This window comes from Phaseolus vulgaris, chromosome 6 (genome assembly GCF_051622355.1).
Source record: "Phaseolus vulgaris cultivar YP4 chromosome 6, ASM5162235v1, whole genome shotgun sequence".
NCBI classification, from domain to species: domain Eukaryota; kingdom Viridiplantae; phylum Streptophyta; class Magnoliopsida; order Fabales; family Fabaceae; genus Phaseolus; species Phaseolus vulgaris.
This window is the reverse complement of record NC_143503.1, coordinates 36,716,314-36,730,928: the sequence shown is the minus strand read 5'-3', so window position 1 is coordinate 36,730,928 and position 14,615 is coordinate 36,716,314. Positions and strand designations below refer to the sequence as shown.

At 32.2% G+C, this 14,615-nt stretch overlaps 2 protein-coding genes across 2 annotated transcripts; one reads left to right on the top strand and one right to left on the bottom strand.

Annotated features, from left to right (window-relative positions):
• Positions 1-83: 83 nt before the first annotated feature.
• On the bottom strand, positions 84-5,596 carry LOC137832801 (uncharacterized). The gene is made up of 5 exons (XM_068641148.2): positions 3,576-5,596; positions 3,329-3,491; positions 1,802-1,965; positions 868-1,126; positions 84-685 (listed from the first exon to the last, which is right to left on the bottom strand). Exons 1-5 carry the CDS (start codon positions 5,192-5,194, stop codon positions 578-580), a joined length of 2,313 nt encoding a protein of 770 aa, XP_068497249.1. The 5' UTR covers positions 5,195-5,596; the 3' UTR covers positions 84-577.
• A 4,055-nt stretch (positions 5,597-9,651) lies between these two features.
• LOC137832797 (CD2-binding protein-like protein) lies at positions 9,652-14,336 on the top strand. The gene is made up of 10 exons (XM_068641141.2): positions 9,652-9,845; positions 10,229-10,454; positions 10,734-10,859; positions 10,935-11,090; positions 11,752-11,878; positions 12,048-12,089; positions 12,566-12,754; positions 12,843-12,885; positions 13,099-13,176; positions 13,941-14,336. The coding sequence occupies exons 1-10, from the start codon at positions 9,769-9,771 to the stop codon at positions 14,005-14,007; spliced, it is 1,131 nt and encodes a 376-aa protein (XP_068497242.1). The 5' UTR covers positions 9,652-9,768; the 3' UTR covers positions 14,008-14,336.
• The last annotated feature ends 279 nt before the right edge of the window (positions 14,337-14,615 follow it).

The following is a 14,615-nucleotide window of genomic DNA, read 5'->3' as shown; positions in this document are numbered from 1 at the left end:
CACTACAATATGTACTGGAAATATCATGAGTTCCTCCATGGATTCCTCCATTGATAAATTTGCTATTAGAAAATGAGATTCTCTAATCAAGAACAGGAAATTTATAATATAATAATTGTAAGTACAATTAGACAACCGGCGTCATAATTCATTCCCTTGCACACAAGACAAGGGAAGTTATTCTCAGAGATTCTTCATAGTATTACAGTAACACCAGACATCCTAATACTATATATACACTGTACATTATCAGCCAGTGAGAATAACATAATTAACATGATAATAATAATAATATCCAATAAGTAGAGATACAAGACAACATTGTACATTCAAAGGTTGAAAAATTAAACGGGAGCAAAATTGCCTGTTCTTTCTTTTTCTCCATTCTTTCATATATTATCTGATATATTATCTGAGCAGAAGGATAAGTTTTTCTAAACAGACTGACTCCTTTCTATGGTTATTACCATCCCAACTTACAGTTAAATAACCATGAAATGCATTTTGTTCAGTGGCAAACTCCAAAATGATTTTTATTGTAGAACAACAACAGTACTTGCTAAGGGGAGAATATGTATCATTTCTTCAACAGCTTCTGGGAGAAAATCTTCTTGGAATATGGGCTATTCCGTGAAATTGCTTTGTGGGACCCAATTGCTTCAACTAGTAAATTACGCACATGGCCCTAGTTTGGAAGTAAAGGACAAGTGTGAGAAAAGAAATACCAAGCAAATATGTCAGAGGAATCAAAATGTTCATTGACACAGCCCCAAAAAGCTTAGGCACGACTGTGGAAATTTCATGCACTTAAGGATGTCGGAAGCAGCAATCGGAGAGAAAGGAATATAAAGCATTCATGTTACAAACCTCAGAATGTCGAAGAGCTGATTGAACAACATAATTTGCATGTGGATCTTGAAGCAATTGTTCGAAGTGAGGAGCCCAGAGTAGTTCATGAATGACTCTTGATCGGTTCTCATCATTGAATACAGCAAGACATTTTTCAACGACATGACTGCTGAACTTCTGCATTGACAGGTGCACATATTTACCTTCAAATAGCAAACTTAAAGTTGCAGTCGCTGAAGGAATCCTCAAGTCCAGGATAAATTGAACAACATAATTTCTGTGGAAGACAAAAAGAATGAATAGATCATAAAGTGGAAAATCACAGGGGAAACAAAAATTGATCTCAGTTTCAAGGTACCATCTTATTTCTAAATAAGACCAAATACCTACCTGTAGACAAACCCTCCATTAAAAATGTATCTGTTAATCACGCGTCTCAAGCACAGAAGAAAGCAGAAAAACGCAAAAGAGAAAATAGTACAGTAACAAACAGAGAAAAACACTCATTTCAAGCGGATTGCAGTGCACCATCTGGTTTAAGGAGTCTCACAAATGGCTTAATTAAAAAAGGTGATGATTATAGATGATTTCTGTTTCGAAATTAAATATAATATTTGTTAAAAAAATTACCCCCTTAATCAAATTCTTTGATATTCTCTCTTCCATAATTGCACCATCTCCAATCTAAACATGGAATGGTCATGTGCAAAAGTTGTAAACAAAATAATGTTCCATGACTACCCACATATAAATTCCCCCAAAGTCGGTCCAGTGGTATGGGCTAAGAATTTCTTTACCAATCACTAGACAATATGCTACAGCTAAGATTCTATGTCCCAGGAAAAAAAATGTCCGTAGGCAAAGATGCAGACAGGCTTAATGCAAAAAAATATCTATGCAATGCAAGGTTTAATATACTTTATATTTTAAGTAATATGCTTCAAATAATTACCCATATTGATCTTGAGCCAGGAGAAGTGCATTAGTAGATATTTCTGCAACCAGATTTTCTCTAAGCTCCCCACTTGAATGACCAATGCATCTTTGTAGAACACAACACCCATGTTGATGAGTTGCAATGTCAACACAATACTTGGCAGCAGCAACAAATATGAACTGACCAATGCAAAGAATGGGAAATGTAACTCTTCTGCAACAAAATATTTATATTTGCACACATTTTATGCAATTTCATCAAACGACGATTTTTATTGTTTAAGAAATGACATTTGTGACAGTGTGATCAGCCTGAATCAATTAGCAGATACTTGTCATTTATTTTGAGCAAGATTTTCATTGCACAAAAATATACCTAGCCTTAAACTAACAATATGCACAGCACAGCATAATACTCAAAACATCAACCACAGTTCATAAGCCCTTTTCCACTACATAGACCAACACAAGTTAATCTGTCATTGGTTTCTTGATCTCAAGACTCTCAAAATGTTGATCAAGTTTATAAACAAGGCAATAGACAAGTGCATTTGGAAGTCTTGAACTTTAACCCATAACAAACTAAGTTTCAGATGGTAAACCATTAGTATTCATGAGCATTTTCATGCAACCAATTTTAAGTAGTCTCTGGTATGTAAATATGAACCTAAATTCTAACAAGATTATATAACCTATTGCTACATTGGATTTCCAACTGTAAGAGAGATTAAAAATTCTCTCTCAAAAAATAGAACAGTATGCTAAAGAACAATAGGAGTAAAAGCAAGGAAAGGGCAATTACATCTCTGCATTTGTATTCCATGAAAAGAATAAAATACAAACAGACATGGTAATGTACAATGAATTATTTAATATTTTGTCTTAGTCTTTTCTGTGTCTAAGAGGAGAGTGTAAACTACGAGATCATAAAATATAATTTCAAATGCTTTGATACCATGATGTATATTCTCAATATCAAGTATCAAAAATAGCCATCCGAGATGATGAACTTGGTGTTACTACTTGCCTGTAAAGTCATAGTCCTGTTAAAAGCATAATAGTTCTAAGTAGAGGACCATATCTGAAAGATGAGTACACAAGAAAGTTTGAACAATTTGTCCATGTTGAAACCATAATGCAGAACAACACTTAACCATAATGCTTCCTGTGAACCCTCTCCTTTCAAAAAGGACTAAGAAGTTCACTAATATAACAAAAAAAGACTTCTCAAATTTTATTCATAATGCATACAAATTTAAGCATAAAGATGCAATAAAGTTGAAAATTCAATTAATAGAACATCATTACACAATATTTCAAGTCCGCGAAATAAGCATTATAAACTTTTGACAACGAAATGAAACTGGCAGAAAACCAAAGTGCTTTCTCACACAAGATGTTCAGTTATCATGGATTTATCCAAAAGCTCAAAGAAAATATAGTAACAAGTGATTTAAGCAGATCAATTTATGTTCACCCATAACTAATAACTACCATGTTATCCAAATCAATAAACATTTTAAGAAAACTGTAGAAGTCATACTTTGTTATCTTCAGTGCTAAGACATTGTAAACAATGTTGAACCACATGATTCCCATTAAGATCTTTGATGAGGGCCAAGAATCCTGGTTGCAAAGCCGATACAACTAATGAAATTTGCTGCCTAGTTTTGAGAGTCTCAATTAGCTTCTGTACCACACGAGTGCTGGAAAAAGATAAAAGGTAAAGTCAAATTCAGCATCATACAGTCAATATATCATTTCAATGCTATCATAAGTTGCGTAAGTACCCGTGAGTGTTTAAAGAGATTCTGACAAGCTGCCCTGTCTCCTGTGTAACTACAAGTATAATCTGCATCCTCTGTTCTTCATCACATACATCCAACAACTTTTGCATAAGGTAATTTCCAAAGGGATTCATCATAAGTTCAACTACATGATCAATTATCTCACTAAATATCACTTGAACATCTTCCAGTGTACCCTCATCAAACATTCTTTGCAGGAACCTACAGCCATGTTGATCTTTGGCTATTAAATATAACGACCCTCTAGCTTCTGCAAGGGAATTATACTTAGGTAGCATAGGGAATGTGAACCCATTCCTGGGACTCCTAGGATTTTCATATCCTACAATCTGGTGTCGGATGTCTAGCTCTGACGGCTGTAGCTGCTTAGCAAAGCCACTTTCACGCACAGAATGCTGACACCTTGAATGATCCAAATCCCTGCTAACAACATAATTTAAACCTTCCCCCTGTATAATGAAACTCCCCTCACTTGTAATAGCATCGAGATTTCCTCGAGGAATTCTAGAATTCAAAAGTGGCACAACTCTTGCATTAGGCTGAGAAAGGCCATACTGTAGAAACTCATGAACACTCATGCAAGGCTTAATGTTAGGACAAAAGGAATTGTTAGGCAGTCTTGACACCCCCCTTTCCTCCAACAAGTTAATTCCATATTTCTGTGCATGATGTGAAGCAGCATCAACAGCTGGATTTTGGCTCAAGGAACCAGCAATCATCGGCACCACACTTTCACTTCCAGAGTAGTTACTCGTCAGCTGCCTTCCACGCCTCGGAAAATCCATCGAACCACCACTGAATCCATTTAATTGAGAGAGCATTTGGAGCTCATGCAGCCTAGGACAAGACTGCAACGATTCAAATAAATTATTCATTTTATCATCCTGAGTCAATCCTAACAATGCTGAATTAATTTCAGCAGCCCGAGTGACAGAACTCTTTGTCCTGGCTACAGGGGACTGAAACCCCACAGAATCACTATACCTTCTTCCAAAATTGTCACAGTCCCCACCACCACCACCACGCGTGTTGGGAACATTATTGACAAATTCACGGCCAAACGGAAGAAAATTACGATTCTGGTGTGTATCATCAGCAATGCACATTTTACTAAAATTAGAGCACATGCCCAGTTCATGAACCAATCTCTCAGTCTCATTGAGCTTCACAGTGGAATCAGGGATCATAGAATTGAGGTAGAGATTGTTGAGGTGGTGGTGGTGGCTGTTGGGGTAATAAGAGCTCCTAGAAGCCACTCTGGATTTGAGGTCCTCAAGAGGAGGAGGAGACATCGAAAACAAACTGGATGAAGAATCCTCAGATTGCAGAGAGAATCCACTCATAGGGGATTTGAAGCCATCATTGTAACACACACCATTACCATAACCATAATCATGACCGTTACCATTACCATTATAATGGCCATAGTGTGTCTGTTTCGTAAAGAAAACGCAATCGCGTTCATCATCATCAACACCGCGTCTATGGCGATGATGATGGAGATTATGCAACCTAGCATGAGGGATCTCATCCAGCAGCATTTCTAACTCCTCCTCCAGTTCCCCATCGCCTCTCGCTCTCTCTATCGTCTCTCTCACCATCTCAGCAACAGCAAAAGCAAAAACAAAAACAAAAGTGACTCACTCAGAAGATGGGGAACCGCAGAAGAAACAGAACAACTGAAGAAGATAAAGACGCCATTAAGACGACGTCGTGTGGGTAGGGTAGGGTAGGGTAGAAGAATCGAAGGTGGTGGCGTGTGTATGATGGGACTCACAATCGCATTTGCATTTGAAAAGAAAAGAAGAAAAGAAGATGAAAACTGGGTGATTGGGTTTTATCTGTGAGGAGTTGGTGAAGCATGCAAAGATTCAACATTCTCTCATTCTGTTACTCTCTCACTGCCCATTAAACTTGCAGAACAAGAAGAGTCACTGTTCTACACTTTCTATTTTCCCTACAATTTTCCTTATATATTTTCAACATAACAAACACTGTGCTGTGCAACTCCTTTTCTCACTCTATTTTTTTACTTTTTTATTTCTATTTTCTCAACAGAAATTAAATAAATATATAATATAATATAATATGCTCTGAATGTGAAAGAGTGCTTTAGGATGCGTGTTATGCACTCTCTCTAAAGAAGGCTGGTCCCATTGCTGGTGATGTCTTTAGGTGGAGTTTAGATGCTGGTGGGGCGCGTGAACCTAGATTCATTGTTGCTGTTATTATTAAAAAAATCAAAAAATTATGAGTTTTCTGTTGCATGCTCACCCAAATCTGCAAGGATTGGAACAAGACAATCCTCAAAATTCCCTCTGTACAATGAAGAAATGATTAATAAAGAATTATTCGAAATATCTATTTTGCCCCTCCTACATGTTTGTATTTTCTTTCTTTGCATGCCCTCTCAACCTATCATATACTATTAAATAAAAAAATATTAAATGTGCCAAACAATAATAAAAATATTAAATATGTTAAATTGATCACGCCTTTTATTTGAAAAATAAAATACAATGAAAATTAATTACAATAGTATGTTGAAACTATTAATTAAATAGTATACAAAATATAATTTGTCTTTCGCAGAAGGTTGAAAGATTAAATTAAATGCCTAATAATTAAATTGATCGTAACTCTCTAATAAACAACAGAATCTTAATTAATGCCAATTAGAATTAAAGACGCTAATTTACAAAAGAAATAAATTTCAATCTCCATTTAATTAAAGAATATTTGGTAAAAAATAAATAGCATTAAAAGAATACAGTTACACTATTAAATTTATAATAAGGTCTTAATAATTTTCTTCTTCTTTCTCAGAGTACCTTCTTACCAATAAATCTTTATTTTCAATCTGAAATAGTTGTTTTACATATAAATCCATATTTTACATAATAATCTGAAATATTTAATCCCAAATGAATGAACACATATGCAGAGGAGAAAAATAAACAAAGGGTCATTTTAGTTGGTCAATTTTCACCCTCTTGTAAAAAAAAAGTGATACAAATAATTTTTTAGTTACACTCATGTTTAATTTTTGAAAAAATTGTGATTTTTTTTAAAAAAAGCACCTTAATAATTAAAAAAGAAAAACAGTTGTAAATTGTTTTTTAGTTTAATAATTCTTAAGTGATATAAGATTTTTTTTAGTGTATTGAAAGAAAGAAGTTAATAAAAAACAATTGGTATTGTACCTATGATTCTTGTCTCTATGAATAATATAAATACTTGAAGTGTTTATCTTTAGAATTATTATGTATGATTTGAAGTACTCTTGAAACTTAAAGAGTAATGAATATTAGAATAGTTGGTTGATTTGAGAGGAGTTTTCACCATACTCAACCTCCTTGTTGCTTTTGCCATAAACTAAAGTGATTAGTGACCAAAAAGAAAAAGAAAAACACCAAAATGCATGTTTCAATGGAAGATGTTTGGTCTCAAAGAAAAGGACACTGTGGCCATTTAGGGATTTTCAAATACCAAAATTTAAGGAAGTTAGAGATTAATTTGTTTGGCGCAGAAGAGTGACTGGTTTCGGTTTCTTAATGGGAAAGCGAGAAACCGATTTGGACCCACTCGTCTCAGAATTGGTCCACCCTTGTCACCAAACATGTCTTTAGGGTTTTTATTGGGAGGTATAATCCAATAGATCTTCTTTTTCAACAACTTTTTCTGTTTCTATTATCTGTAACTGCATAACAGATACGGTTATATTCTTCATATTTTAAATTTACATTCACGCTCTTTCCCCGAAACTGATTCGCTTGATGTGAACGACTCAAAGAAAAAATAAAAGTTTCATCATGTGTTTCGGTCACCAATTGAATCTATTCCAATTTGCTCGTATTCTTTTAAAATAATTTAATTAAATTATTTAAATAAATTTTTTGGAAAAAAAAATCGGATTTACAAAGTAGAAAATATGGAGTTTTAATTTAATATCATTAAAAAAAATTATCAATTGCAATTAATTGTAAATATCAAACAATCAAGAGATTAAAAAAAATATAAATATCCAAAATAATTTATATTATTAATACAAATTTATAAAGTGATTTTTAAATTAATATTTAATCATTAACTATTAAGATTTTAATTATTAATATTTCATATTTTAAGATGGTGTCTAAAAGACTAATAAAGATCCATTTAAAATTTAAAATATTAGTAGTTAAAATTTAAAACATTAGTAGTTAAAATTTTGGTAGTTAATTTATATATAATTTTAAAAATTATTAATTATTTTAAATATAATTAATTTTTTTAATTTCTAAAATAGTATATAATTTAATTAATATAATGATTAATTTTTTGTGTTATTATATGTTTTTTTAATGTATATTTATTTTATTTATTTAAATACAAAATAAATTATTATTTTCATAAGAAGTGGTGGGAATTTCAAAAATTTGAATTTTTTTGTAAGATTTTAAGAAAAAGTTGTTGGAGACTATACATGGTTTGATTTGATATAACAAAAACTGCACCAAGCCCATTAAATAATCAACTAATCATTTGTTATTTTTTATCATAATTTTCTGTTGTATTTATCAGACTTAAAAAAAAACATTTTAAAAAGACCATTAAAACAACTTGTTTACTTTCAGCTTTAGACATATAATACCTGCCAAATTGTTTGACATTTTTTGCTTAGAATGAATGTTGTTTGATTATAAATTGTTACAATTAAGGGGTGATATAAATATGATTAAAGTGATGTATATATAAACGGAAAGAGTTGAAGTTACAAAGTTAAAAAATATATATTTTTGAGTTTAGGTATTAAGTAGTGAAACTTTTCCCAAGTATATTTTGGTTTTATTAGGTGTTTAAATCATTTAAATTAAAATTTACGTAATGAAAAACTTTGAATTCAAGTTTATGATAAATATATATTTTTATCTTAAATTAAGGATGACAAAAATATCGGGTTCATCTGGGTTTCTATTTTGAATATGTTAACCTATAATGGTCTCGCCGCTTAATCTATCAACTTTGTGGGTCTATTTTTTTTTAATTTTGACATTTTTAAAGAGAGATATTATATTTTTCTTTATATATCATTTGATTCATTGAAGTATTATTAATATTTAATTTTTTTTCTTAGATATTAAACTTTAGTCCATTAGAAATTAAAATTTGATTTAATTTAATTGATGTTTATTATATTTTTTATTGTCTAAAAAGTAATATAAACTATTATAACAAAATAAATAAATATAAAAAATTACAAAATAAAATAAAATTACAAGTCAGCTCGTAAACCAGTGACGACACAAGTTATTATTTCTATCATGCACATTTAGTTTATATAAATATATATGATTTGAATAATATAATTTTAAAATTATTTATTTGAACTAAATATTATTTATCTTTTCAGTTTTAATTGATATAGGTATCAACATTTATATATATAAATTAGAGCATGTGTTTAAAATTTAATATATAATAATATACCTTATAAATATTGTTTATTAGTTTTACGCATGTTACAACTATTAAACATGGTGAATTTAGACTGTTAAAAAAACAGAATCAAAATGGCTACTCATATTTTTTTTTTCAGGACTAATGTTTCATTTTCTTATGAAAGTTAGAAGTTAAAATTGTGATTATCTTGTCACAATTATTGTGATTATTGTGATTAAGAAGTAAATATGATTTACTTCTAAAAAATATCTTATAAAATAAACTGTTTAAATAAATCTATAAAAAAATATAAATTTGTTTATTTAGTCAATTTTTTAAATAACTACAAACAAATGACCCTATAACTTTGTCTGAAGAAATATTTATTAATTAAAGTAATTTGTCAAACATAACTATAAATATTGACAACTTATTTAGTTTATTTTTCAGTTTTATATTTTATAGAAAATGTTAATGCAACTCATCCTTTAAATAAAATATTAAAAAATATATTTTTATTTTGCTATTGATACACTTGTTTATGGCTGGGACTAGACCCTGAGCTTAAGTATATTTAAAAAAAAGTTACGAACATGGTGAAAGTAAAATTAAAAAAATTATAATGTTATTTTTAATTAATTAGTTATTTTTTAATTATCCAAAATGAATAGACAGAGAAGAAGAAGTTGTAAGAGAGGGGGAAAAACCTATGCGAAGCTCAAAGCATTGAACTTCTTCTCCTTAGGCAGCAACAATGGCCGCAGAATCATCTCGCAGAAGCGGCAAACGCCCTTTTGTGGAAGAAGACGACGAATCAAGCAAAGAACCACCGTAATTTCTTTCCCTTTCTTCTCGCAAGCAAACCCTAATTCCTTTCATTGTTATTGAGATAATTGCAGCAATAGCCAGACTTGATTACCATGATTAGGTTATCATACATTGAGTTCTGTGTTATTTTGATTTGGGGATTATTGTCGTGTGGGTCACCTCCGTAGCCTGTCAAGTTCAAATATCTGGCATTGTTTGAAGAGAGTTTAGATTTCGTGTTTGCATATAATACTATGTGTTAAGTTTGCGTTTTATGTTCATTCACCCAACTCGTGGTAATATGTTCTGCTTGTATATGAGTTCCTTTGTTGAGGTTTTAACTTTTGAGACTGTAATGAAAAGCTCGTGAAACTGAATTTTGAGATGGTTGCATTGAATTTATACAGAGCAAAAAGGGTTAGGTTTCCAAAGGGTAAGAAAGTGAAGCCAGGAGATGAAGTTGTGGACAAAGGAAATGTTGAGGAGGGTGAAGTTGACATAATGAATCCCCGGGTAGCAGCCAAAGCTGCCAAAGAGCGGGCAAATCAAAGAAATCAATTTACTGCTGAACTTCTCAGTGAGGGCACTGGAGGTATTGGAATAGACTTTTCAGTTGCTGAAGTCACATATGAGGTTTGTTTTGGAGTTTTTTAACTTTTCGACCTGGATGACGTTTTTTTTTATCTAAATTAATATCTCCTCTTTCTATCAAGTGCTTTCTCATGGATTCAGTAAAGTAAGTAGTATGCTTCTAAAGCTTATTTCATGCGGGTTGCTGTTCAAATGTATTATTGTTGTGTGATTTATTCCTAAATTACCATCATTTTTATAGTAAAGTTTATTGGTCCAATGACTTGTTATTGGATCCACATAAAGGATAGGCAGGCAGTGATGGGTGATATCTTGTGGCAGGATAGCGAGAATTTTGTTGATGATGGGATTCAAATTGAACCTTTCAACCTAGACAAAGAAAGGGAAGAAGGTTATTTTGATGCAGCAGGAAATTTTGTTGAATATGTAAGAGAGAATGAGATCAAGGTGAGGGATTTGTATATTTTTTTTATTTGTGATTCTTTCATTTGAATTCCGTTAATAAATTAATGAGCCTTACAGGATGCGTGGCTTGATAATATTGAAGTTGATCCAAAGTATTCTGCATTAAAATCTGTACCAACCAATGATGAAGATGAGGAACCACCCGACCTTTCTTCTGAAGATATTGGAATCATGAAGAGACGCATTGCAAATGTTCTTGAATCTGGGGAAACGGTAAGCGCATATTTTATCATTCTTAATCTTCTGATTTTGACGGCTGTGTCCTACTGAAGTATCATTGTAAAATACAATATTTATTTGCCCACTCACACCTGAGTAGTTGTAGATCTTCCATTTACTGAGGCAATCATTTTTTTTTTTATGGCCAAGGAGTTGTGAAATTTCTTGTTGAGGGAACATATCCTTAAAATATATTCCAGATAAAAAAAATTTACTCTCAAATCTGAACTTGTAAAGAATATGTAATTTTGACATTGTGTTTTTGTAACTGGAACAAATAAATACAGAAAATAAGAGAACTGGAATCTGCTGCTGCTGACTCCATAGTTACGTATGCAAATTTACTTTTAACTTGAGTTAATAATGGTTTACATCTCTCTCTCATTGTTATTAGAGAAAGCCTGTTAATTGCCAATTTACCAAAATAAAGGATTACTGGTGTTCATAAAGATAAACATATAGACAAAATTTATTTAAAGGGACTTTTGGCTTGTATCTAACTGCAATTATTAATTTTATATCATGTTCAATTACCTGTTCTCTTTATATCTTTGTAACTGTAAATCTTTTGTACTTGACTAGGCTGGAATTTATATATAATATATGTACTTTGTTGAGGTGTTTGAGGCGGTATTAACAGATATTCTTCCAATAGGTATTGCAAGCCTTGAGAAGGTTAAAAGGTAACAGTGACAGAAAGGCAAAAATGTCTGCTGAGGCTAAGATTATATTTGACCAGCTAACTGAGGATGCTATGAAGCTGATGGAGGATGGTGAATACAGTTGAGTTGATCTCTCAGGCTTTTGTAGATATTAGGCATTGTGTAGACATGTAATCATTTACATAGCCTGACGAGACTCTTTATGTCATGCAACCTGTTTTGCTTCATTGTTTCTTTAGTTTTATATACATGATGCTTAATTTTGATTCCTTGACCTTTTTTTTCCCAGATGTTTATCATGAAAAACGAGAGGTTTTTGTTCGTGAAGCGGGTCAGTGTTATACTCTATGTTTTATTCTATTTATATTATGTTATATTTCTTGTTGACACCTTTGGTTCATGGTTTGTCATTAAGTTTACATTATTAACAACTTGATAAAATATGCTGTTTGATTTTCTAAGGTATTTGATTTAATTATTTGGTTTTTACTATTATAATTTTGTTCAGCTTGTGCTGTTATTATGGTCATGATGCAAGATAGAACTTACTGTTTTATTATCAATATCGTACATGGTGTTTGTCGATTTAAACTGTTCGGGGAAACCCTAAACTATTTTTAGGGCCTCCATATTAATTAAGTTTTGGATTTTGGGGCAGGATATTTAATCTTCAATTTTTCCTTGGCCCTTCTTTTTCTTCTTTCTGTGATGATGTTGATATTTAGGTTTATGAGAAGGAGTAAAGGGTGCCTGTTTCCTGGTATTAATTGCTTAATGCTTATGCCTTCTACAATCTCCCTTTTTCAGAAGGATATGAGAGGTTATCCCAGGCAAAAGAAGGCACATCAAATCAACATTTGGCTAGTGGAGAAGCCTCTGGCGATGGTGATGATGATTTTGATATGTTTGCCAATGATGATGAACAGGATACTAGTAAGCCATCTACAAATGAAAATAATGCAGTTAGTCAATCTTCATCGGATGCCATAAATTCTGGTAATGAGGGTAAATTGGCCTCCGAAATTTTTGTTACTGATTTTTATCTGATAAGTATTTACTTAACAGCGTTCTACTTTTCTTTCAGCTGGAGCATTGCAAAATGATTATGTGTATGATGAATCTTCTGGGTACAACTCTTCTCTTCCATCTACATTTTGGGAAATAATGATAGATATGACATTATTTATCTTTGTTGTAACATCAAAAACCAAAAAAAATCATTGTTATATAAAGGTCACAAAAGTTGATGTTTGTACCCATCTCTTCTTTATTCCCATGAATTCTGTTATGAAAAGGTTCTGTTAGTTATAGGCTTGTTCTGACATCAATATTTGGTCCAGGTACTATTACAGCAGCAGTTTGGGCTATTATTATGATCCAAATACAGGGCTTTATTTCTCTGCAGCATCAGGACAATGGTACAGCATATTCCTTATCATCTTAGCGTGTGGTTTGTCAATTTTTATGCTGACATTTTTTAGCCTTTGTTTATCAGTGAGTGGTACCAAACATGGATATGGATTTGAACGTGTCTTCTTTAGCTATTTGTTTAAATTTATTCTTGATTTATGATATTTTTTGTTGGAAACTATATCAAGAGATGTGATAGGTGTACGTCAATATAGATATTGGGAGCATAAAAACATACATGGTAATTAGAACATTTCTATAATTAACACCTTTGGTTGAGAGGAGGGGAGAGGAGGGGCGAGGAGTGAAATAATATTGTGTTTGGTAAGAGAGGCAAAGAGAAGAAAAAGTTTTAATAAACGGTGGAACTTATTGTACTGTTTCTTATTTATTTCTACTTATCTCTCATCCCATCTCTTATCTATTTCTTTTGAATTAAACATCTTTAACTTCTATTGTATTTTTCATCTATTTTCAATCTACTAGCTTAACCCATTTCCCTCTTCTATACTAAATAGAGCATAAAGTAAGTTGTAACCCAAGAAGAGAAAGAGGGGGTGGGTTTTTTTAACTGTATATATAATTTAGGTTCCTTACAATTTGGGCTGATGCCATGGTGGATGGAACTTGCAATATTGGCCATATATTGTTCACACTAGCTGCATTCCTTGTTGCAGTCTGCAGCCAATTGAGAGTGACTAATTTGATGTTTGTCTTTCAGAAAATCATGTTTCTAGCTGACTAGGAATGTTACTTTTATATTTAAATTCAGGTACTCATTTAATGAGGAGACTAACACCTACGAAGAAGTTGACGAGGTTCCATCGAATGTGAACTGAGGGACTTGTCTCAAGGGACAGTAGGCTAGTTATAGCATAGCCACAATCATTGTCTACGAGTGGCTCATGTACAGACCAAAACACTCTTGAACTTTTTGTACCTTATGAGGGATTGCTGCCACTGCTCAGAATTGTGCTTTTATCTTTTACAAGGTTGTTGTTTTGTAGTAGCTAAACTTTTCGCGTAAAAATCACTTAGAATGACCCCTTTAAGCAAACAATACAAATTATACAATGTTTACCATCATCAATTTGTGAGACATGTGCACTTATGCCCTCAAATTGCAAATCACTTTGTCTGTGCAATTAGATAATAATTTTTGACATCATTTTGTTGAAGTGGCGTCAAACAGTGCATTGCTGTGAGTACTGACCATTCTTTATTCTTGATTTTACAATACCAGTGGTGTTCTGCAATGTTATGTTTAACTGTTTTTTATCCTGTTAATTGTTTTTCTCTTATGTTGCTTTTAATTGTAATTAAAAATGTAGAATCCACGCATATGACATCAAATCTGTTTGAAACTAAATGTTATTTTCATCCTCAACTAACGTTTATTTACTGTGCTTTAACCATATGAAGACCTGCTCTTCGTTTCAGTATCTGG